At 37.6% G+C, this 23,729-nt stretch overlaps 1 protein-coding gene across 6 annotated transcripts in view; it reads right to left on the bottom strand.

The window, feature by feature from the left end:
* Ptp99A (Protein tyrosine phosphatase 99A) overlaps nt 1-23,729 on the bottom strand; it is a 1,182,303-nt gene that overhangs the window by 506,123 nt on the left and 652,451 nt on the right. For all 6 annotated transcript variants that reach the window (XM_083117414.1, XM_083117415.1, XM_083117417.1 and 3 more), the window contains exon 4: nt 463-644. In XM_083117414.1, coding sequence (XP_082973540.1) covers nt 463-644 — 182 coding nt within the window. The remainder of the gene's footprint in view (nt 1-462; nt 645-23,729) is intronic.

Below are 23,729 nucleotides of genomic sequence, written 5' to 3'. Positions count from 1 at the left end.
TTAAGTGTCTTATTTTACAATAAATTTTGCCTTGGTCAGCATTTTATTGTTCTATTATACATATGAATGTTTGGTGTGGCATTTAAACATCTCTCTGGAGAGAAGAAATATAGAACATGGGGGTTGCATGTTGAACCTTGCGGGTAATTAAGTTCATTTCTCTATTTAAATAGATTTTCTATTCATTGAGAAAGAGCGGAAAGTACCAAACTTGAATTCTACAGAAAAATACAAATTAGGATAAGTAATATCTTGATCGCGAAGTATGAACAGCGATCATGCAACTCCGAAGACTAAGTATCACAATTATCCCCCATGATGGTTGCATTAATCTGATTCGGTGCTGAATCCCAATTCTCAACGGGTTAGTTTGCCTTTTTAGGAGAAAAAAACCTTTTATTGGCTATCAAAATAAGTCATCTTCTTAAGACTACATGTTAATTTGCATTGCTAAAGACTTACCTTCTCGAAGAGTGACCATGTAATAGGATTCCTTGCTGGGTCGACTTCGCCCCATTGCGTTGACGGCCACCACTCGAAAGCTATACACGGTGTACGGCAAAAGACCAGTGACGTGATAACTTGTCTTGTTGTTTTGAGTAACTATGGCATTGTTCACGTCCCATTCACCGTCCTCGCCAACTCTGGAAAGAGAGAGAGAGATGTATTATACATGTGTAACTGAACCACTTGTAAGTCATATTCAATTCTGAATCAAAGGAAAATGAGACAAAATGGAACGAATGCTTTTCTTTGCATAAGATGTAAATTAATGTCAAGTTCTCCATGATATTTTCGATACTTTTTCGATCAGTAGCATACAACACCCTGAACAGCTTGACTCTCCCAGACAGAAATCTGACTTACACCTGTGTGACAGGCTGATCTAGTTAATAACTATGGATACAATATTTTCAGCACCTAATAGGAAATCTAACCCAAGTGGTGGTCTTACTCTTAAATCCTGGACCATTATGGAATTAATTTGTAAATATGATCGATTAAAACATGAAAATTTGTTTTAATTAACCACTGAAATTATGGAGAAAATTGCCGTTGTTAGAGACTTATTGGAAAACCCGCTGATATTACTATAATTTACATCATATCCTGAAAACCAACCTTGCATCGTGTGTTGCCGGTGCATTGTTTTTAATTACCTAGCTTGTCTGACGAAAATCAATATATATCATAGGGATTTTGTTTGGGTGTGTTTTAACGATTCCATAACAACGACTATTCTCTCCTGACCGTACCACTCCACAACTTAAGAGAGCCAAGTATTGATAATTCGACTCAATTCTTCTATTTCGTCTACTTTACTCAACATTTCAACTTCTTGATTTAATTGTGACGATGACGATGAACAAGGAACTGATGAAATATTTAGTTGATGGAATGCCGAGAATTCAAACAACGGACCTCTGAGTTCATAATGCGTTACGCTGATCACGTAGCCATAAACATAAAAAACAAAATTCCGCCAAAAAATTATTGCATAAATTAGTAAAATGAAACTTTGAATGTAGAAAATGTGCGAGAGCCGGAAAAGAAGAAGAAAAAACAATAGTTTTCAAAAATTGTAGACTTTTGTTCATTGTGACAGAACCTCTTTATCCCAATTGTTTCCAGTGTATACGACTGGAGACGAGGCTTAGTTTGAGTGCATAATCCCTTCTCTTGTCAAACCTCGAACAATGGATAAAAGTCATTAAAAAGTTGTCTCATTTTTGTGATTCTCCTCAGCTTCTTCACGAAATCATTGCAATGCGTAACTATATGTAAACAGAGCAACTCCTTCAGATCGTAATTTTAACAACACAAGTCCGAATTGCTTCATCGCGATGAAGTTGATGATTTATGTACAAACCCACTGAACGCCCGGTACATGACGCCACCACCTACAACAAATCAATACTTCACTTGCGGCGAGAATTCAAGAGCTTAGTAATGTCTGACGGAAGTCGACAGTAATGATCCCATCTGCCGTGTTTCTTTTTACATGGCGCCGAAACAGTAACTAATCAAGGCAATAGTTTGCATGCGAGAAATGAAATTGTAACAAATTACTTGGATTCAATAACAACTCTAAAATGATATAAATTGCAGGTTACAAATAAATTGCATTCGACCTCCACATCACATCATTTGAGAGTCGCCTTTAAATTTCACCTCACAACACACACACACTTGGCAGCATATATTCAACCTTAACTATTGTTAACAAAGTTGATATTATAAACCGATGAAGATCCTGTACAGTAATATAATCTGCAAAATGTAACCGGCTTCCAGGCGAGCTCTCACCAAAGACGTAACAAGAATATTTCCTTAGTTATTTTCTAAGAACTGATTATTACAACGAGTATGAAATTTTTAGATGAAGGTGGATCACATCAAGCGTAGTTAAAGGTAGAGTTGAATAGTGACAAGAAAAATTCAAACTTCGATATGGGTACAGCCAAACCTCTGTGACAAAACGTTTCAATCTACGAAAAAATGTAGTGCACAAGATTATATTTACGATTTCTAATCCAAAAGAGGACTCAAAAAAATTAAAGGCAAGTTGTTTTTGAAAGCAGAATAAAATAGAAAAAAATCAGTGCGTATATACACTCCATTGCTCTTTAATTTTGCCTTAGAATATGCTGTTAGGAAGGTAAAAAAAGAAACTAAAGAAGGACTAAAATTAAATGGTGTGACTCAGTTGTTAGGATATGCAGATGATGTAGTCTTACTTAGGGGATGATGTGAATACAATTAAGAATAATGCTAAAATATTTTTCAAAACTGCTAAAGAGATAGGTTTGGAAGTTAACAAAGAGAAAACTAAATATATGCTTACAGGCCGAAACCAAGTGTTAGGTAATAATCAAAATCTAATTATTGATAACAACTCGTTTGAACCAGTTTCCAAATTCAAATACTTAGGAGTAATATTAACAAATGAAAATTATATTAAAGAGGAAATAAAAAGTAGGCTTAATTCAGGAAATGCATGTTACTTCTCTCTTCATAAACTTTTGTCTTCTCGTTTAATATCTAAGAAACTAAAAGTTAAAATATACAAAACAGTAATTTTGCCTGTAGTATTATATGGATGTGAAACTTGGTTCCTTACATTGAAAGAGGAACATAAATTGAGAGTATTTGAAAATAAGATCCTTAGGAAAATCTTTGGACCTAAAAGGGATGAGGAGACAGGTGAGTGGAGAAGGTTACATAATTTAGAACTACATAATTTGTATTCATGTCCAGATATTATTAGAATAATTAAATCAAGAAGACTTAGGTGGGCAGGCCATGTGGCACGAATGGGAGAGGAAAGAGGAGTTTACAGGATTCTTGTTGGGAAACCTGATGGTAAGAGACCTGTAGGAAGGCCAAGACGAAGATGGAGGGACAACGTTGAGATGGACCTAAAGGAAATCGGTAGGGATGGAAAAGAGTATATAGATCTTGCTCAAGATAGGGAAAGATGGATGGCCTGTGTTGCTGCAGCCATGAACCTTCGGGTTTAAGAAGGCTAGAGAGTTAGTTAGTTAGTTAGCGTATATACACCTACACCCCATATATATTATTATTAACATTAATTCGTAGGAAACATTAAAATAATGTAAACATCATGTAATGGACCTCATTCATTTCCTCACACATGTATCACGTTTATACCACCGACTCTAGTGAATTTTCAGATTGTGGAATTTTACAGTACGTAAGTTTGTCGTCTCGTTATAAACAATATTTAGATGATTAATACACCAAATACTTAAATGACTTTAACATTTCAATTTTTTTCTAATGTAAGTAACTACCATAAACATTTCATCAGCCCCGCTTTCCTTTTCAAGGATCAAATGTGAGAATGACAAAATTATATTTTTTCAACGGCGTAGATTCGCCAGTGATATGTAATTCTTACTTTACATCTCTTAGTACATTACTCCATTTGTAGCAAAAGAAAATTCTTGAAAGATTGTTAAGCATTTGTTTGTAATCTGCGTACTTACCCTCATTTTCGCGATAGGCAGACGTTAGATTAATTTCGAAATCCCAAAACGTTACTTGATTTGTGAATATTTGTGATATATATGCGACTACTATATTTCCATGAGGGAGGGTAAAATCGTCGCAGGGATGATAATTTACTTTTCATGTTAAAGATTTTCTAGGTGCTTCACAGAAGTGATGGTGATGTGAAGTAACAGAAAACATTGCTTATAAAACTATATTTACCGAGCATTTTCGTACTGGTTTGTACTGTTTTGATTCCTTTTGGCAAACACTGTCCACGATAAATTAATAAAAGATATACAGAATTTATTAAAAAAAACACAAAAAACTTACAGAAAGTTGGGCACACACTTTTTTACAACACATCTTTCAGAATTTCTGGCTCAAACATTAAACCCTACAAATATGATGAAATGTAGATTTTTCCAGAACCTTTCCAAAGACGCGTTCCTTATGTTTCCATTAGGCGGAAATTGTGAGAGAGCATAATATTTATCTTTGCTAGGAGGAAGAATGTCTCGAATAGGAAAGTTATATTAACAGGTGCCTCCGAGCAAGCAAGTGTAGTCCATTAAATTGTATGTTTTTACAGACCACGTCAGATACTTCAGCTGGAGTTTTCTGGCAGTTGGACTCATTTCTCTTCGCTACCAATCTGATAACACACAATGATAATTTACCGGCTCAAACTTGAAAAATTACCTACGATGATAGGCAATACATTTTATGAAGATTGATATATACCGCACTGTGCATTAATTACTTGCACGTTATTTTGACAGATCTGTTATCAATCTTGCCAGATAATGCACAAGTGAACGCGGGCGGCATTGCTGTTGTCTGGTTTGCCAAATTTGATCAGCAAATATTACAGAGAGAGCGTCAATACGATTTCCACTATTTGTATGAATTTTGGGGGGGAAGGAAAAAATTGGCTCAATGTGTGTGAATATCGCAATGAAAAAAATAAATTTTACGCATGCCTGGGGTAAAATATAAATAAAGGCTTATTGAAAGTTTATTGAAAGTATAAACAAATGCTTTTCACTTTTCATTACAGTGAATGATGTGAATTTCAATTATTGTACACCAACGAGGCTCCAGCAACTGGAATTATATTCAGCGATCTTTTCTGACTTGCTCTAGGTATCTCCAGAGCTCTCCATTTCATAATTGAAGAATTAACGTCGCTCTACATATAAAACCAAATTTCATCGTACAAGATCACATATACACATACACCTCCCACACACATATAGTACTCTGTCCTGGCTCTCTCTGGAGCAAAGTTGCGCATAGCAGCAGAGAAGAGGGCAAATCGAGTGGGCAGAGCGAAGAAGTAGACGCTGCTGCGAAATTTAGTAACTGCAGTCGCTTTCCCCGCCTCCAAGCAATTCCATTCCCTCCCACGTGTTCATTGGTAGAGCCGTCTCGCGTCACTACTTGCGCAGATACTTGTTTTCGTTCGCTTGCTCCAGAGAATGACGGGGCAGAGTATACATATATTTGTGGGGTGTACAAGCAGAGATTTCGTTACGTTGAATTGAATATAAGAATCATTCATTTTATGAAGCTAATATTATCCTTCCATCAACACTTCAAATATCAAGTATACATAGGTGATAGTCGGATAATGTATTTGGGTGCATTAAAGTAAACTCTCAGAAAACACAAGATCCTTCAATAAAATGCGAAGTGACGTAGGTTACAATTTAACATGCTTGGTATCGAAATGACATCAAACTGACAACATCGTAGCGGACAAAGTTGTAGATTGATAAGAATAGTTTATGTTACGCCCAATGACACGTATTAAGACCACTAACATTGGGATGTGCAGTGGAAGGCAGACTTGGTCCAGACAGTTAGCTTCATTCAAATTGTGCTCTGCCAACCTCCGTGGCGGAGAAGTTAGTGCAGCGCGCTACGACACCAGGGGCCCCAGGTTCGAATCAAGGCCTGGACGTGGGTGTTCTTTGTGAGTGTTTTTTCATCAATTTCATCATATCATCACTTATCCTCATCTTCGCGATTAGCCAAAAGTAGCAGAAATGCGAAGTAAAATAAATTCAATCAATCAATCAATTGTGTTTCGATAGACGGTCGTAGGTTGTTAATGTATTCTTGCAAAAGATCGAGCACATCTTACGAGAGAGACAGCACGTAGTCTTATTTCGTGCGAAGTGCACGACCGCTGCAAAACCACCTCCATTCACAAAGAAAACACTTCACGCTGCGTATGTCACCCGAGGCCACCTGTGCTTGGAAGAATTGGGCTCGAAGGGAAGAGTGTACGGATGAAAATGTACGTCGCAGTGTATAGCCCGGCAAGCTGGCATAACGTACTTGAGTAAATACGCAGCGGATTTACGTCACGTATTTGCACGATAATGTATGCTCGCCTTAACTGGTGTATACGCAAAATAACTTTCTCACTTGCTCTTCACTCATATACATACTTCTTCCTCGCCGGTTCTCACTGGACACCCTACCCTCCCCATCTAAAATGAGAAAAAAAAACTTCAAGAATCCCGTCCACTTTTCTCGACACGTATCCATCGTACACTCACGTTGCATACAATTCATATAAAGTCATCTTTGCCCTTCCGAACAGCACACAATGGGACGGAATGAAAAGATTATTATTTCCTCAAATATAACTAAAAGAAAAGTCTAAAGGATGGGAAAAGAAGGAGCCCAGACCTCGTCAAATATATTGCAAGCCCTCTCACCATTGGTCCCTGGCTTCAAATAAAAAGTCGCATTAAAATTTCAAGTGACTCTAGAAGGAAAGGAAGACAAAATGAGAAAACTTTCTTATTACTTAGAAATATGCAATTCCTGTGTCACTCAAAATGTCTTCATGGACACCAACAAAAGAACTTCAAAGACAAACTTAAGAAAAAATCTTTAAAAAAAAAAAGAAAACAAGAACATCACCTCCGCTTTCGTGGAATGCAACTTAGACGCTATCATAGCCGCCAGATTTTTTTTTTTTAATATATAGTCTATGCAAAAGCCACATGGGATTGGCGAGAGGAATGTAAAACTTTCACTCCTTGCTCAACGAAATCTTCAAACATGCAGAAGGTTGTGGATAAATGACGCCAAACTCCGACGAATAACTGCATTTTACATAAACCAAATCCTCATAAAACTCTCGTTCACCTACTCGTCTCTCGGAAAGTTCTTTCCTATTCTGCCAATATCAGACTCCAGACGATTTACAGGGGCGGCAGCAAGGAACCTCCCTCTCTAACAAGAGGGAAACCATTTCCCACCGAGAGATTTTTCTTTGTTCCTACCTCTCCAAGAAGAAACAATTTATTGCCAGTTTGTTACTGGAAGGTTCCTCCCACACTAGAACTTTTATACCGAATTAATCCAGCCATTAAACATGAAAGAAAGCTCGATAATTATCCTCTTGGAGGAAAATGCAAATCTACATTATCCAGTATTATTTGATAAAGTGAATTTACAGTCTGTATCATAACCACCTCTAATTTTTTAAGCTGGTTCAGAACGAAGCTTTGCTGTATCGCATCCGTGGTTCAGCACAATCTCTTAAGAAATGGATATCAAGGAGAAACTTGATTGATTGATTGAGTTGGTGTTTTAAGTCCACTTTATGCACATTAAGACTATGGGCCTTTTGTACTCTTACAGCGCGCGCTCGACATGCTGGCAAGGGAAGTAGAGAGTGGGGAAGCGACCAATCCAGCGCAATAAGAAACTCAGCAGCCTATAGAAGGAGGTGGGGGCAGCAGCTCCTCCCCTCGACGTCGTAACTCTTAACAAAAGTGTTTACGAATCCTTATACTTTTACTCATAACACCAATCAATTTTCATCGGTAAGGATATCGAATCGACCCTTCCTAATAGAAATATGTATAATACATCGTTGGAGGGAATGAATAAAGAAATACAGAAATGTAGGATTTATGGTGAGGAAACAATTGGAAGTGGAAAAAAAACGTAGTATTAAATTTGGTGAACCTCCATTATAAATTAAACATAATGAGCCTAATTTACGTAAAGATACAAGTCTAAATGACTAATTTGGTATGTTAGGCTTGTTGGGTTTAGTTATCTTAGCATAAATAATACATTTACAGTGTATTTATGCTAAGAGAACCAAACCTAACGGACCTAACCTAATAACATAGGCATTCCTGGAGTGACGTCACGAACGCAAGTTGTCCTCACGTTGTGCGATAAGGGAGAAAAGTGAAGTCAGTGTTTTCCTTATCGCACAACGCTAGGACAACCTTGAATAATAAAATAACCAAGAAAACATATATTTTCCAAACAAATTGAAGAAAAACAATTTAAATTAATAAAAATAATTTACAATTATTTAAAAATTGAAACTTCAATATCCAAAAATAACATGAAAATCATAAATACGAATGAAAACACGAAATAAAGAAAGTTAATCTTAGTGGAAATTTGAATACATATCCACGTTAAAAACCAAAGTTTGACCTTTCAATACTGTGTGCTTACAACATAGATTTTGATACAGGAAAGCAGCTATGGTAAGTAATATAAGAAAGTTTATATTATTTCACAGAACAGGAACTTCTAAGTTAAAAATGCAAAGTGCCAATTGGAAGCACGAATTATAGCCCTTTGATCCATCAAATTGTTGATCAATGCTACTTTTATAATCCTTGTTGCAATTAGATACATACACATTTATTGTGTCAATATTATATATATATATATATATTAAATATATATATGTATATTTTAAATATATATATATACATATATATATATATATATATATATATATATACACACACACACAATAGCGGCGGTAGCTCAGTCGTTGGATACGATGCAACACAAACTAACGACATATGGGAAAATGGAAGCAGCATGGTTAGAGTTACAAAAATGCATCTGTAGTATACGTCGTATCCCTAGTAAAGATGTACACTTTGAATATGTATCACCACCAGAATTCAAATATTTTCCAGCAACAAAACAGAAATCGTTGCAATGGTTAATAGCAACCTTTATTGTATTCGGGTATGCAAATAAAAGTAATGTAACTGACTATAAAATATTCTGTAGAGAATATGCCACAGTACAATATATATGGAACAAAAAAACTTATACGCAAATTATATTCATGTAGTTCTTTCTAAATAAAAGTAAGAATACATGGTTAATAAGTACAAATGTAATGACCTTGGTTCCTTCAGAAAATGATGATTATTGTAAGTACAATTGTAAACATGAATGTATGTTATTAAAATGTGAATAATAATAATAATAATAATAATAAAATGTCGTTAGGTCGTCTGACTACCATGCAAGAGACCCGGGTTCGATCCCAGGCGTGAGAGAATTGGGATTTTTTCCACCTGTTCAAGTGACTCCGGCGCCCACCCAGCGTCGTATAAAGTGGGTACCTGGAGGAAACTCTGGGGGGGGGGGGTAAAGGCGGCCAGGGGTGTGGTGCTGATAATCACTCCCACCTTTGGACGTGATAAAGAAAGTGTGGGGCCCTAACTCCACACCCCCTATACGCCTTCATGGCGTGGTGCATAGCACAGGGGAGCACTTTACCTTTTTTTTATATATATACACATTGGCAAGAAATTAGTAAGAATAAGCATATACTATATTTCGTTCTTAATTGGTTGATTGACTTGCTTTATTTTACTTCGCTTTTTGCGCCACTTTTGGCTAATTTGCGAAGATTGGGATGAGTGATGATATGATGAAATTGATGAAAGGACACTCACAAATATCCATGCCCAGGCCAGGATTCGAACCCGGGACCCCTGGCGTCGTAGCGCGATGTGCTAACCACTCCGCCACGGGGCCGGCTTTTTCGTCTTTAACATAGAGATATTAGGGTAATTAACAAAATAAGCGAGTACATAAAAATTACATGTGGTGTTCTCGTACAAAATAATTAAAATTAAAAGCAGCGTACGCAACTGTCAAAACACTTGATCATTTTGTACGTGGCTTGTCCAAATAATTAGCTTATTCTTGACATGGTTCATCACCTCTAGAAATAGCTCGAAAGTTGATAACCAACTGAAAAAAGCTCGATAGGGAATTAAGAGATTGAATCTGTGTAGCTGGAAACATAAACTTCCCATTACGCTCTCCTGGTGGATATTACTCTCTTGCGTGCGAACATGCGCGTGTGCTGATGGAATGTTGATAATGGCTGTTATGGTTTTCAAAGGAAGTTCCATTACTTCTAGAAAATAATTGCCACAGCTTATTTCAGTCGTTACTTCCCCAATTTAAGGTCTGAAAGAAGAGCAAGTATATGCTCAAGAGCATCGCAAATTAAAATATTTAGTAGTAACTCTTAAGAGTGACAGAGTTTGTATTTAAGTCCCTTCTGGCATCGAAACCTCATGATTATAAGGGTAAACTACAAGGCTTTCGAGGAAGTGCTTCACTCACGAGTAATAATTAATTCACGTATACTTTGAGGCCTTGTAATCAAGGAGTCTCCGGTTCGATTCCGGGTGGAGGCACATTGCACCGAAGTTTGGATCGCACTTTAAACTGTAGGTCCAGTCCCTATCTGTGCAGAAAGTGAACTTAAAGCAAAAAACTAAAATTCATGTATACTTTGAATATCCAGAAGTGCCGAGTTCATTAGGAAATTTACAGAGACATTCCTGCAATATGTATTTTAGTTTTATTCTTTAAACATTTTAACATTAATTGTTCTAAGAAACTAATAAGAACGAAACATTACCTGACGTCTTCATCACTGAAGAAAAATATAAAATTTATAAAACTGAAATAACAGGAAAACAATATTTTTCTTGTCTTTGTCCTCAGGTAGCCATCGATTGAAGGCTTGGTGAGCTCTAGAACAGCTCTATTCAGAGACAATGTGGGTGTGTGTGTGTGTTAAAAAAAGAACTGACACCACGGGTATCTCTGTTTCTCGTGATGTAGTCATACGCCTTACTAGTTGTATCATGTCGGTTTCCACATCTCTGAGGAAACTGTACTATTCCATATAAAGAAATTATTCATGCCAACACACATTAAGGAACCTACCTCTGTTCTCCACTTCATTATAAACCTTAATGGATTGTTTTCAAGTAGACGTTATCATCAAAAAAATAATGAATTTGACAGATGATGATTTCGAATAATATAATATTCAACGTGTTGCGTCGTTTTCTTACAACTTCTGTTTAATGACAACGATGAGGATGAATGCTGAAAAGTTTTCTAACCTACTTTCAGCACAGGTAGGCCAATCGGGATTAAACCTACAATTTAAAATGGGATGCGAACCACATTGTGCCTGAAATCGAACCTGGAACCTCTTAATTACAAGGTAATAGTTTTGATCACTACCATATCGGAGAGGTCGAGAAATAATGACGTTTAGAGGAAACTGATGACGAAAGGACATTCGCAATGTCCAAGTCAAGAATCGAACCCGGAACCTTCCTGTCGATGCGATATAGAAACAACATAACATATCTCAATACCAAAACGTTGTCCAGCTAAAACACGTTTAATTCCAAGAAAATAATCCCCTGTTGATGAAAAGATGTGATGGCACTAGGAAGTACTTCCTGCAAAGGGAAAAAAGTAAATTATAATTTCCTGTATGTCGAGCCAGCAGACGTGAATTCGCTTGACACTTTTGTACGCTTTCACACGGAGTTCGGAAGTTCGAATATAAAATATGCAGGGAACTAGAGCATTGCGTTTTACCTTATCACTGCAACCTTTGCTTTCGTGCAGAAGTAACGCAGCATATGAAACGTGTCGCTTTCTTGTGCAAACTCCAAGAAAGACGGTCCAATTGTTTCAATTGGTAGAAACAGGTGGACAACAACCAAGTGGAAATGTGCGCTTGTGGTATAGAAGATGCACGACCACGAGCGCACAATCTATGTTTCAATGTTGTCACATTAGACTTCTTTGATATTAAAAAGAATTAAAGGATAGAAATGGGGAAGTGTAATATTCTTGGACTAAACCAGTTGCAACCCAGACTTCTCAAAGCCAGTTTTGGTTACTCAGCAATCGATGTGCATAAACGCAAACTAAATTTGACGCTTGATCGAGACTACCCATTCTTCTGTACTGCGCTTTGAGCGTTTTATTTGCCTTCTCAACAAAGGAACTTCTTAGATATAAATAACACACATTTTCATACTTCATCAATTTTGCTCTCTCTATAAGCTGGCAGACAAACCATTATTGTGTACAAAGTTTCTCTTCGTTACTTGTGCTTTCTTGTTTGTTTTGTGAGCATGTATAACATTTTATTACAGTAGAACATGGTGCTTTCTTTCAATGAAATTCTATTTCAACTACACCTGTTTCAATCTCTCCTTGATGGCGCAGTGGTAACGTATTCGCCTTGTAATCAAGGGATCCCTGGTTAAATACCTGGTAGAAGTAAACTGTGGTTTGGATTCAAATTTAAACTGTAGGTTCAGTCCCGATTAGCTTATTTATGAATAAAGTGGGCTTTAAAGCAAAACTCAGTCTCTCCAATCGAGATATTCGTCAAGTGTTTGACATTAAAAGAAATACAATTGCGGAAGATTTTAAAGTTGTTGGAAACTTAAAATGAAAAAAAAAATCCCAGACCAATCATTTCCTTCTCAATCCTAACTGAAGTTTTCCCTCAGTGGCTCCAGGCGAATGCTGGGACAGTACATTCAACGAAGCTCACGTGCGCTTCTTTCAATCTTTTTTTTGCTTTGTTTCCGTCGCGGTTATTTTCACGCGACAGAAGATTTTTTAGATTGCGCTTTTTCTTCCGTTTATGTTGATGAGTGTAAAGTGTAACTTACGTTTATTATATTCCACGCCTACAAAATATAAAATAATTACTACGCAAATGTAGCAAATTTAGACACATGAATGAATACCAGCACGTGCATATCTCGGTCAAAAAAAGGTCCTACGCGCTATTATCCAGCAGCATTGTTGGTATAGCCAGCGACCAGCTGCGGGAGGCAAATAATACCCCCAATAATACATCCCTTAATCGGCCATAAGCGTCTCACATGAGCACACGGAAGCGTGCGTTTGGTACCTATATTGTCTTACACATCATGTTGCATCAAGTTACACTCACGCTTAAATGCATGTATAATTAAATCAGATTTCAATCTATACTGTTTAGTCAAGCCACATCGCTCCAAGTATGCGAGGCATGCATCACTGTCCCGTGGAAGAAATAGTCGTCGTGCCGAAGTTGTTGCAGCGGCAAAATAAACCTACGCAACGCCGGTTCGTTTGCACATGAGCCATATCATAGTGGACAGAAGGACAGATAAAATAGGAAAGCAGTGCTTAAAATAACACTTACTCCTATAGAGATTACATTCATGTACTAATGAATGCGTTTTTGTCGCTCTTCTTACCCTTTTAGGCAAATCGTGACGACGAGGATGAATTATGATTATGTATCCATTGATGAAGGAACTGTCACAAAGGAAGCTCAAGCCAGGACTCGACCCCTGGGCCGTGAGTACGACACTCAACACGCTTGGCCACCGAGATGACTTTGCAGATTCGGAAATTCGAAATATGCAGGGTGAGCTTAAGTATTATAGGTTTAACGCACTAAAATATATTCAGTCAACATATGAACCTCGTTAAATATTTTCCTAAAAGTTGGAACAATTAATGTTTCTTCCGGTCTGCCTCTGACTTGACGCACATTAAGCTAACAACTACAACGTGGAGGCTGGCAATGGTCTCATTAAATAAGTTTTATTGTTTTAGTTTCGACTCGTGGCGTTGCATAAATAGGAATCGTTAAAGCAATCGTTTAATGCACGTAAGAATACAAACCATTCCATTCCAGTATTTATTTAGTAAGTTCCCGGAAACAATAAATTAGGCATTTAATTGGCACACGCCTCATAGTTACGTTGATTAACTGTGAGAAGTTTTCTCCTGTGCTTAGCGTTAAACAGAAAGTCGGCTAACAGCACTATTTCATAATTCATAAATGCAATTACGACACACACAGCAAAGTAACAAGAAAAATGACCCGACGCTCAAACTTTTCAATGCGGTAGCAAGTAAGAAAACCACTAGAAGTTAGTAGAAACGAGTGTGAAATGTCGTATTGGACAGTTACATGAAGTGCAGTCAGTGATATTGATCATCTTTGCTGTTCCGATTCTATTCTCTATACCGGGAATCTGTGGAGCAAGGCCGCGCATATCGGCAGAGAAGGGGAGGAAATCGAGTGGGCAGAGCAAAGCAGTACACGCTGCTGCAAAGGCTGGTAAATGTAGTCGCTCCCCCCGCCCCCACGCAATCTCGTTCCCTCTCACGTGTAGCCGTCTCGCGTCACTACTTGCACAGAAACTTGTTTTCGATCGCCTTCTACAGAGATAACTGAGACAGGGTATGTGCTTAGTTCATCCATCATTTTGTTGTTGTTGTTTTTGATCATTTGGTTTGGTGCGTCAACACCTTGTTTATTAGTAAATAAATATATGCTAGGCACAGACAAAAGTCTAACGGCCGCAACGTGTGCACGACCACAGCGGTAGCACGAACTACACTATAAGCTCGCAGTTTCGGGATGAATTTCGTAGAATCTGCATTGGTTTGTTCAGGACATTCATTGTTTTTCAATCGACTCGTGCGCGCGTCCTCAACTGACTATTTGGTTCCATGAGCTATTGCAGTAGCCAGGCCATATTAATGGCCGATAATTGGACTTGCGCGCCACCTTGTGTTGTTAAATTTGAAGCGTGGACTGTCCAGGTTTGTAAGAAACCATTTGCTTTATTTTCTGCAGCAAATCGTGAGTAGTAGAAAATGTTTTGTACGCACCTTACGTTACAAGGAAAGCCCCACAATGAATCGAGACATTAGTTGGCGCAGGCAATGTGCTTCTAATTGTGGAATTGTGTCCAGGAAAACACTAAAAAAACTATAACAGAACAAGTAAGAGATTTACAGTGCGTGAGCATCAGCACTGAGGCTATTTGCGCCCGTCACATTATACGGGACCAAGCCCCTTCCCATAGCTAAAAGTAACAAGTTTCTGAGAACTAAAAACCCCTCTCCCAGGATAAAAGCTGATGCTGTAAAGAGGCGCTCAGCATATATAAGGACAGACACAGCCCTACAGAGGATTATACCGACTATAGGTCCAGACGCCAGAGCCTCGTTGGCCTGCAGGAATGCAGTTTACCGGAGTGTACTACGCAGAAGCAGGTTGACACTTGAGTGCCTTCAGCGAAGATCACCCCTCTTACACCCCCAAGGAGGGTTAGATCCAGTAGCCTAGGAAACCCGTTTAAAAATATTTTCTTGGCATGATAATGCTATTGTAATTACATACGAGGAAAACATTTCTCAATGCTTTGCATACCAGCTCCTATGACGCCAGATTGAATTATTTCAATTCCGCAAACGTAAGCGGAAAATTCACAGGATGCTAATTAAGGACTACACTTTCTCGGAAATTTATGGAGGAAAGGAACGCATAACGGCAGAAAAGGGGAGAAAGCGAGGTTGCAGAGTAAAGAAGTGGTGGCTGCTGCAAACGGCTGGTAACGTTTCCCCCTCCATGCATTCACTTCCCCTCCCACGCGTTCATTTTTCGAGGCCTATGGACTCACTACTTGCGCAGAGCCTTGATTTCGTTCGCTTCCCCCCAGAGAATCCCGAGATAAAATGTAGCTATATCAAGAAAAAGAGGAATCGACAACGAAACGTTGTATGCGTTATTAATTCATACATAATAAACTACTAATAATTTAATGCAATGGTAACGAACCTCAAGTGCAGAACCAGAGTCAAGAGATCTCAATCCGCATTGAAATTCCTCTCTTCTTTTCCGCCTGTAATTCGCAATGCTCGGCTGAGCTTCAACAGGGCTTCAGATGAAAATTGAGGTTTTTGAGAATTGACACCTCCAATTTCACTCCACTGTAAGACGGAACTTGAACTCCCGCCCACAATCGGTTAAAACTTTATACAAGGAAGCTGAGAGTATAATATGATAATATATTCATCGTCAGTTCCTCTTTTAAATTTGCATATTCTTTGCATAAAAATGGAAGTCCTTCACTTAGTGGCTCCTGTGCGTGCAAATATTCCACGCTTGTTGCTCGGAGAATTGAGATGGTGATGGGAAACCCCGTGGAGACGCTCCAGACTAACTGCTCGTTTAAGATGCATTAACCTGCTTTCCGTAAACAGAGTACGAAACTGTTTAAAATGCATTTTTATATAATACGATCTTTAGTGGATGTATATACTTAATATAATAGAAGGGACTCTAATAATTTTAGGACTGGTGTTGTATTTTGTTTATTTCAGGTCGCTTTTCAAATAAAGATTAGATAAAATAAAGGAAGGGACAAACACATTATACGTACCTGGCTGAAACTCTAAAACAAAAGCACCCGGTGGAGGCACATGGCACAGTGGTTCGGATCCCACTTTAAACTGTAGGTCCAGTCCCGATTAGCCTTTCTGTGCGTAAAGTGGACTTAAAACAAAAAATCAATCAATCAATCAAAACAAAAGCAAACGCAGAACCTTTGTGGTCATAGAAGTATGTACTTGTAATATGTTTGTACAAATTAGCAAATATGCTCAATATGAAAATTATGATCAATTAATTGTCAAAAATGTTCTATACAATTCGTATACACAAAGCCTATACTTTTTGATATTTTTTGTTCACTACGTGATGAACTGTGATGATGGAGATAGAGGAAATTATATGCAGTTTAGTTACATTACTTTGCTTTTCGACCTCTTTAATGTAAACGCTACTGTATATACAATAACATACATTTATTAGGTATCCGAATCCAAGACGTCTAGCTTCTGCTGAGTTTTACACTAACGGGAAAATGAATAAAAAGCATCACCTTAATGTTGTAAGATGGAAACACATATATTAACAAGATTAACTGAAACCAATAAGTTGCTGACCAAGGCAGTTTATTAAGATAAAAACACTTAACACGTAACGTTTCGACCCTGTATCAGGGTCTTCCTCAGACGAAGAACTAAACTAAAATCATTTTAGTTTAGTTCTTCGTCTGAGGAAGACCCTGATACAGGGTCGAAACGTTACGTGTTAAGTGTTTTTATCTTAATAAACTGCCTTGGTCAGCAACTTATTGGTTTTAATATGGAAACAAGACTTAATTATATTACAAAGATTAACTGAATTTATTAAGGAACTCACAAAAACAACGTAACACTTTACATTATAACGAAACTACGTTCCCCATTCCAGGTTCTTGTTTGCACAGACTCTTGTCTAGCAACAGTAGCTTGCTTCTTCTTCCTCTAGGAAGCAGCACTATATTCCTCCCAGAGTTACAAAAAAAAATAATTAACAATGGTAACCGTATCTGCCAGGGGGTACCTTAACCCTGGTCGATCTTCTAGGCACATGAGGAGTGGATCTTGGTCGTGGAGCAGCGTCCGCGTCTTGGGGTTGATGGTCATCAACGTCTGGTTGAAGTGGGGTAGTTTTGGAATCCGAATTTCGATCCTCCGCTGCGCCTTCTGGTCCACAAAACACATCTTTTATGTATGGAATATAACCCCATGATCCACTGCATTACGTAGAAATATAAACCTACAACTACACTACTGGGATTTCCTCTTCTAAAAATAATTTGGTGTATTCCATCAATGCATCTCTTATAGCCTAGCTTTTTGCTTGCTTTCAGTGGTGTTGATAGTCAACCTTAAAAGTGAACCCATTAGTCTACAGAACGACGGTGGGGACAGAAATGTTAACGTCTACTCACATATTTACTGACATTTCACTACAACTTGCCACTTTTATCATTTTGTTTCTTTGTTTGTTTGTTTCAGTTGGGTCTTTAGTCCAATTTATGCACAGATAGGCTAATCGGGACTGGACCTAGAGTTGTTTTTTATCATTTCGTTAGAATATGTTCCCACTTATTCCTCTTTCTTCATTCTCATAAGATATAATACGTCTAAAATGTATGTTACCATGGCAATAGTTTTTCCGTAATAGTAATCAGAGAGAAACGCTGCTGTAGATAATGATAAAGGTAAGAATGAGCTTTTAACACAGAGAGAGACAAAATCTTTTAGCAGTGTATACATACAGTATTTTCTATTCCAGTACTTCAAAATATTAAAAACCACAAAAAGGATAATACATAGACAACGGTGAAATATGATGGAATTAGCAAGAAATAGAAGTCGATTTATCATTCCTTGAACACACGAGAAACTTTCAGAAAATGACACATGTATGTCTTTTTAAAATAATTAAAAAGTACTTTCCTCAATGTAAATTAATTTTTCATATAATCGGCGTTATTTGTTCTTTAACAGATGCTACCTATCTCGTAAAAACTTAATTGCTAGTTATAATATGGGTTGCGTTGAGAGCACATCAGGTTTCACAGCTATTTAATTGATTGATTGATTGATTTGGTGTTTGAAGTCAGTCCATTTTATGCACAGTAAGGCTAATCGGGACTGGACCTACAGTTTAAAGAGGGATCCGAACCACTATGTGCCTCCACCGGGTATCGAATCCGGGACCCCTTGATTACCCCAGCTAATTAATAATTATACCATTATGCAATATATATTTTATTGCTATTTGCTTAATCACTTTAACATAAGTATGCTATTTGTCCAGGGTTTGAATCCCGGGCCGGGCATTGGGGTTTGTGAGTGTCAATTCATCAATTTCATCATATCATAACTCATCTCCATCTTTGCGATTAGCCAAAAGAGGCAGAAAATAGAAGTAAAATAAACCAAATCAATCAATCAGGATTCGAACCCGTAACACAATGTTTCCGAGCGTGCTTCGATAATACCCAGGTTACAGAGTCCGCCGTGGCATGTAACCTCTTTGCATGTTCACTTAATCAATGCAGAGGAGCGACAGTGAATAATTTGTTGTGGAATTTCAAGAATCCGATTCTGACGTGAGCAACATTGCTGACGTGGATGCGATAGGAGAACAGAAAAACTGCAGCCAAAAATGAGATACTCTCTGAAAGGAACTATCAGGCGTGGGAAAAAAAATCATGGTTTAGGAATGCGAGAGTTATGATAATGCTTGAGCGGAAGAATGTTTGATCTTTACGACATTTGACACTTCATCGGCTTTGACTTTAAATGGCGATTTTAAAGAATTAAAGGCAACAAGTTAAATAAAATATCCGTAACGTGATTTTTTAAATTTTTGTTCTGTGACAATCTGGAAATTGAAAATTCCTTTTTGTCATTATATTTTCCAAATATTTTATTCCGTCTTTCTACTTGGTTTACTTACTTTACGTCGATTTGTCTACATCATGGGCTAATCGCGACGATAAGGATGAATGGGAGTCGTGGTGGTCAAGTCGGTAGGGTGTCTGTCTGCAACGCGGGAGGCACCGATTCGATTCCCGGGTGGGTGACCTAAGACGGAATTTTCCGGCCATCTTTCTGCAAAAATCGGCTTTGGGGTTCACCCAGCTAGGTGAACTTGGGGGAAACCCTGGAATGATGAATAAATGCAGCTGGAGCGTAATGCTGATCACCCCCCTCCCCCAAGTGACCGAGATAGAGAATGTGTGGGGTCCTACCTCCACATCTTCTATGTGCCTTTATGGCAGGGTGTATGTCTACGGGGAATATACCTATCTAAGGATGATTGATGAATAGATGAAATGGATGACAACTCAATGATACTTAGGTATATAGGTGCGTAATCCAGGGTTTATACTTTGGCTTTTTGTCTTCGCAGTGCTTTACACTGACCACTCCGTCACCAAGGCCAGTTCTATGCGTTAATAGATAGCTAGAAATAAATTCCGAAACAAATCCCATAGTAAAAATTGTCATTACGCTCAAATAATAATTAAAATAAAAACATGTATTCTGACTTCCTTCATTGTGCTGAAAGTGTTGGTAGAAATGCGAGACGTAAAACAAAATTTCAAGAAGTATCTATTATTCGAGGGAAGTTTTGTCTGAATTGATCTGATCAAAAATTGAATATCTTCACATCAAGGCATGTCTTAAAGATGTGCAATGGCCGCGCTGGTATAAGTACCGTATCCTATAAGTGCGCAACCCGTTAAGTTCAGCTGATTCCGTAGGTAGTATAAGCGTTAGGATACCGAAACTACACATAGGCGAAAATTACTTTTCATTTCTCTGAATGAATATTTACTCTTAGTAACACATTGGTCTGGAGAGATTGGTCAATTAAACCATTAAACCAATTGGCTGAATGGCGTGTGTTTAGTTTCAATTGCATCTAATGCATCGCAGCTACTACATTATTAATAATATGTAATGTACAAACAAAGTACCGTTTGTATTGTTTCTATTAGGACTGGAACGTATTTCTTCTGCGATTTCGGTGAAATGATGTATTTTAGTGATTTGCACAGTAAATCCTAGATGTTCTCATAATGCTATCGAAAAGCAATGAACAGTGTCACTCCTGTCTAAAAACAAGGACTTACGCGTACAGACTCAATTCAACCGACACACACATGTGCGTATTGTTCAATTTCTGATGGAGTCATATTTCACTGATTACCTCCGACTTTAAACTGTGGCTCCTGTTTCGATTTGCCAACCTGTGAATAAGGTAGACTGGAGCAATAGCACACTACATAGTTAAGCATGCAGTACGGTACAACATTTTCAAGTGTATTTTTTTTTTTCATATTCATTCAACGCAGAGGTGTTGCATCATTTTATCTCATTAGTTGCTGGTATATAGCAATGCATGCGCAGCAAGGAGTTTTTAGGTATAAATATGGGAGTGTCGATGTAACAATTACACCAGCTCGTTTCCACCTCATTTCCTTGCCGTGTTTACTTGAAATGGTAGAAAAACAACAATGAATCTATTAGCTACTAAAAATCATCACGTTTATAAGTTTTTAATCGCAGAATTACATTAATATATGTGCACGGTTTTAGCTTAGTAACAGTTGACGTGGGATAGCAAACAACATTGATCCATTTCAGGATATACTGGAACTTCTCACCATAACGTGGACGGGATGGGGAGTTTGTCTTTATTTACGGAAATCTCGTATTCGTAGTTCAAATAGAATGAGTTTTCTTTGCTACCAGTATTGGCATTTGGAAAGTCTGATTGACAGGTAACCGACTTTTTTTAGTGAGATTCGAACTATTTGCTAACCACCTCATCTCAAATTAAGCATAGAACTTTAGTTACAAGCAGACACTCGTTACAACTTAAACTACCGTCGAGTGGAATAAACATGAATGCACAGAGAAGTTAAAACCGAATCTCCTTCATAGTATTCTTCATTCGGAGCATGCCTACGAAGTAGACACATTACTTTCCCGTAAATGAGATACAGCAGTTACGTTAAGAAGCATTAGCCATGCGCTCACCCTTATAAAAATGGGGAGAAGTTAAACAAATACAACAAAAATAGATTTTTTCCCAGCTATGGGAACTTATAAGGATGCTGTAAGAGGGGGTGGAGTTGGGGGGGGGAGGGAATCGTTTCTGAAGTAAAGAAAAATCAGAGTCTTGTGTTTTGCCTCCAGCAAGAGGAGCGTCGTCTTTGTGAACACACAATCGGAGTTCTCTCGTTTCATTTCACTCTATTGAACACAAGCGAAGAGCTGCTCTTGCTCCGGGACAAGTTGCGAGTTAAAAGTTTGACTTGTTGGCGAGATATTATCCAGAGGAAGTTTAGCAAATCACATATAAAAGAAAAGGAAACAAACCGCTCCTTTTGAAAGGGATTAAGGTGGTTATCTACGTTGGTGTGCGTGAAAATGGATCAAAAATGGGAAGGTTTGGATACTAAATAGCATTAGTTAATTTTATGACTCACATGAAAATGCAGTCTTGAATCGCTTCGCTTAAGATTTATGAGCCTTTGTTGCAAACTAAATGGGATGTTGCACATGCACTTACTTGATCCTGCTGAAGAGTGAAATACTTACTTGAAAACATCCTCAGATAATACTTATCATTACCAATGATTGTACAGTTTATATTTCACACAAATTTTATTTCCGTCTGTACAGTGATGATAACGGCACGAGTATGTTTCCTGCATTTTGACGTAAAATTTTCAGATATCTTCAGAAATATGGGCTTGAGACTTGTCAATTAAATGTCCAGTTGTTGGGGGATGAAATGAAAGCCGAAGTTAAGGAATGATTAAAAAAGATAGGTTCCAAATAGTATAAATATATACATCACTACTGACCTTCTTACTTTTTGTATGTACTCATTTTGTTGCTAAATCGTATGAGAAGTACTGTCAAACAATTGCAGTTAAAATTTTGGAAGGAAGATTCATATCTCTTTCTCCCTCTCTCCATCCCTCCCCCCTCTCTCTCTCTCTCTCACACACACACACACACACACACACTCACACACACACACACAATCATGCATAGTAGAACACTAGTATTATGCGGTGGAATGGGTAATTAAGATTATGAGACAGTCCATTAATTCAAGAAATTAAATATGCCTATATGAAACTATTCTTTCTGTCTCTTCGTGTACTTGAGTGATGTCCTTTCCGTAATGAATCAAAATTACATCAAATCAGATGTTTCCACTATTGTCAAGCTAAAACGCCAATCAATGATTACACGTTTGGTTTCATATTTTTGTTTAACTCGTATTTATATTATTTTCTCACACAGAATTCAAATATCAAGTTGGCGGTAATATACTCCCCGAAAATGAGGTAGGTGTAGGGTCCAGTTAAAACTAGTACTGACAGAATGGTTTCAGCCCTTCCGTGCATTTTTTTTAAAGATCATATTTTGATTATCTTCAGTTCGCAATGAATATACAATACGCATGTCTAGCAGTAAAAAAAATATTACACTCTGTGTAACCGTTTATCCCCTACATGCCAGTTTTCATTGAGAAACGTATTAATTAACCGCAATGATCAGGAGATGAACGAATCGAATACATGAGGGAACAAACTCAAAATAACGTTTCTGCTTATCCTCGAACACACTTGTCGGCAGCGTGTTATGGTAGGATTTATGCCTGAGTGGAAGAGTGAGTGGTCAAACTAAGGCAGAGCATCAAACTATGGGTAAACCATGTATGTATCATTGTGTTTAATTCATCATCCAGTTCATAATATTCATGCATTCTGTTTACACGAGAGATAGAAAAGCAACCTTAAATAACTTTAATAGAATAAGAACGATAGCATTTACATAATTAAAATACATAGAGTATATATTGTGCATTTACTTTTCTGTGAATAATTAGTAAGTCGCTATCATCAGTATACATACGTCACACCTATGAAATGTTGTAAAACAATAACATTATTCTTCCAGTGTTTTCAAAATTTAAAATAGTAAAACACATTTAATGCATTAACTTTTCGGTGCGTAAACAAGAGCTAGCAACACATAAGGAACTGTCAAAAACAATATATTTATACCCTACCCATGCTCTAACACGCACCTTATTTCAAGAGAACATGTATTTAAAGCATGTTGAAAATATTTAATTAATAACATTTCTTTGTGATCCATTATTATAAACAGAACGGACACGAAATATTTATAAATAATAAAAATACATTTTACACTTAAAAACAGAAAAAGTTTCGAGAACGTAAGCATGAAGTCTCTTTCAAGTTGCAGCATTTCATATGCGTGCATGAGTTCGGTTGTGATATATGTGAATTACCCTTCTGTCTATGTAGGTTATT

Source organism: Lepisma saccharinum, chromosome 2, assembly GCF_977018435.1.
Source record: "Lepisma saccharinum chromosome 2, izLepSacc3.1, whole genome shotgun sequence".
In the NCBI taxonomy this organism is placed as follows: Eukaryota; Metazoa; Arthropoda; class Insecta; order Zygentoma; family Lepismatidae; genus Lepisma; species Lepisma saccharinum.
This window is presented reverse-complemented; position numbering and strand designations above follow the sequence as displayed.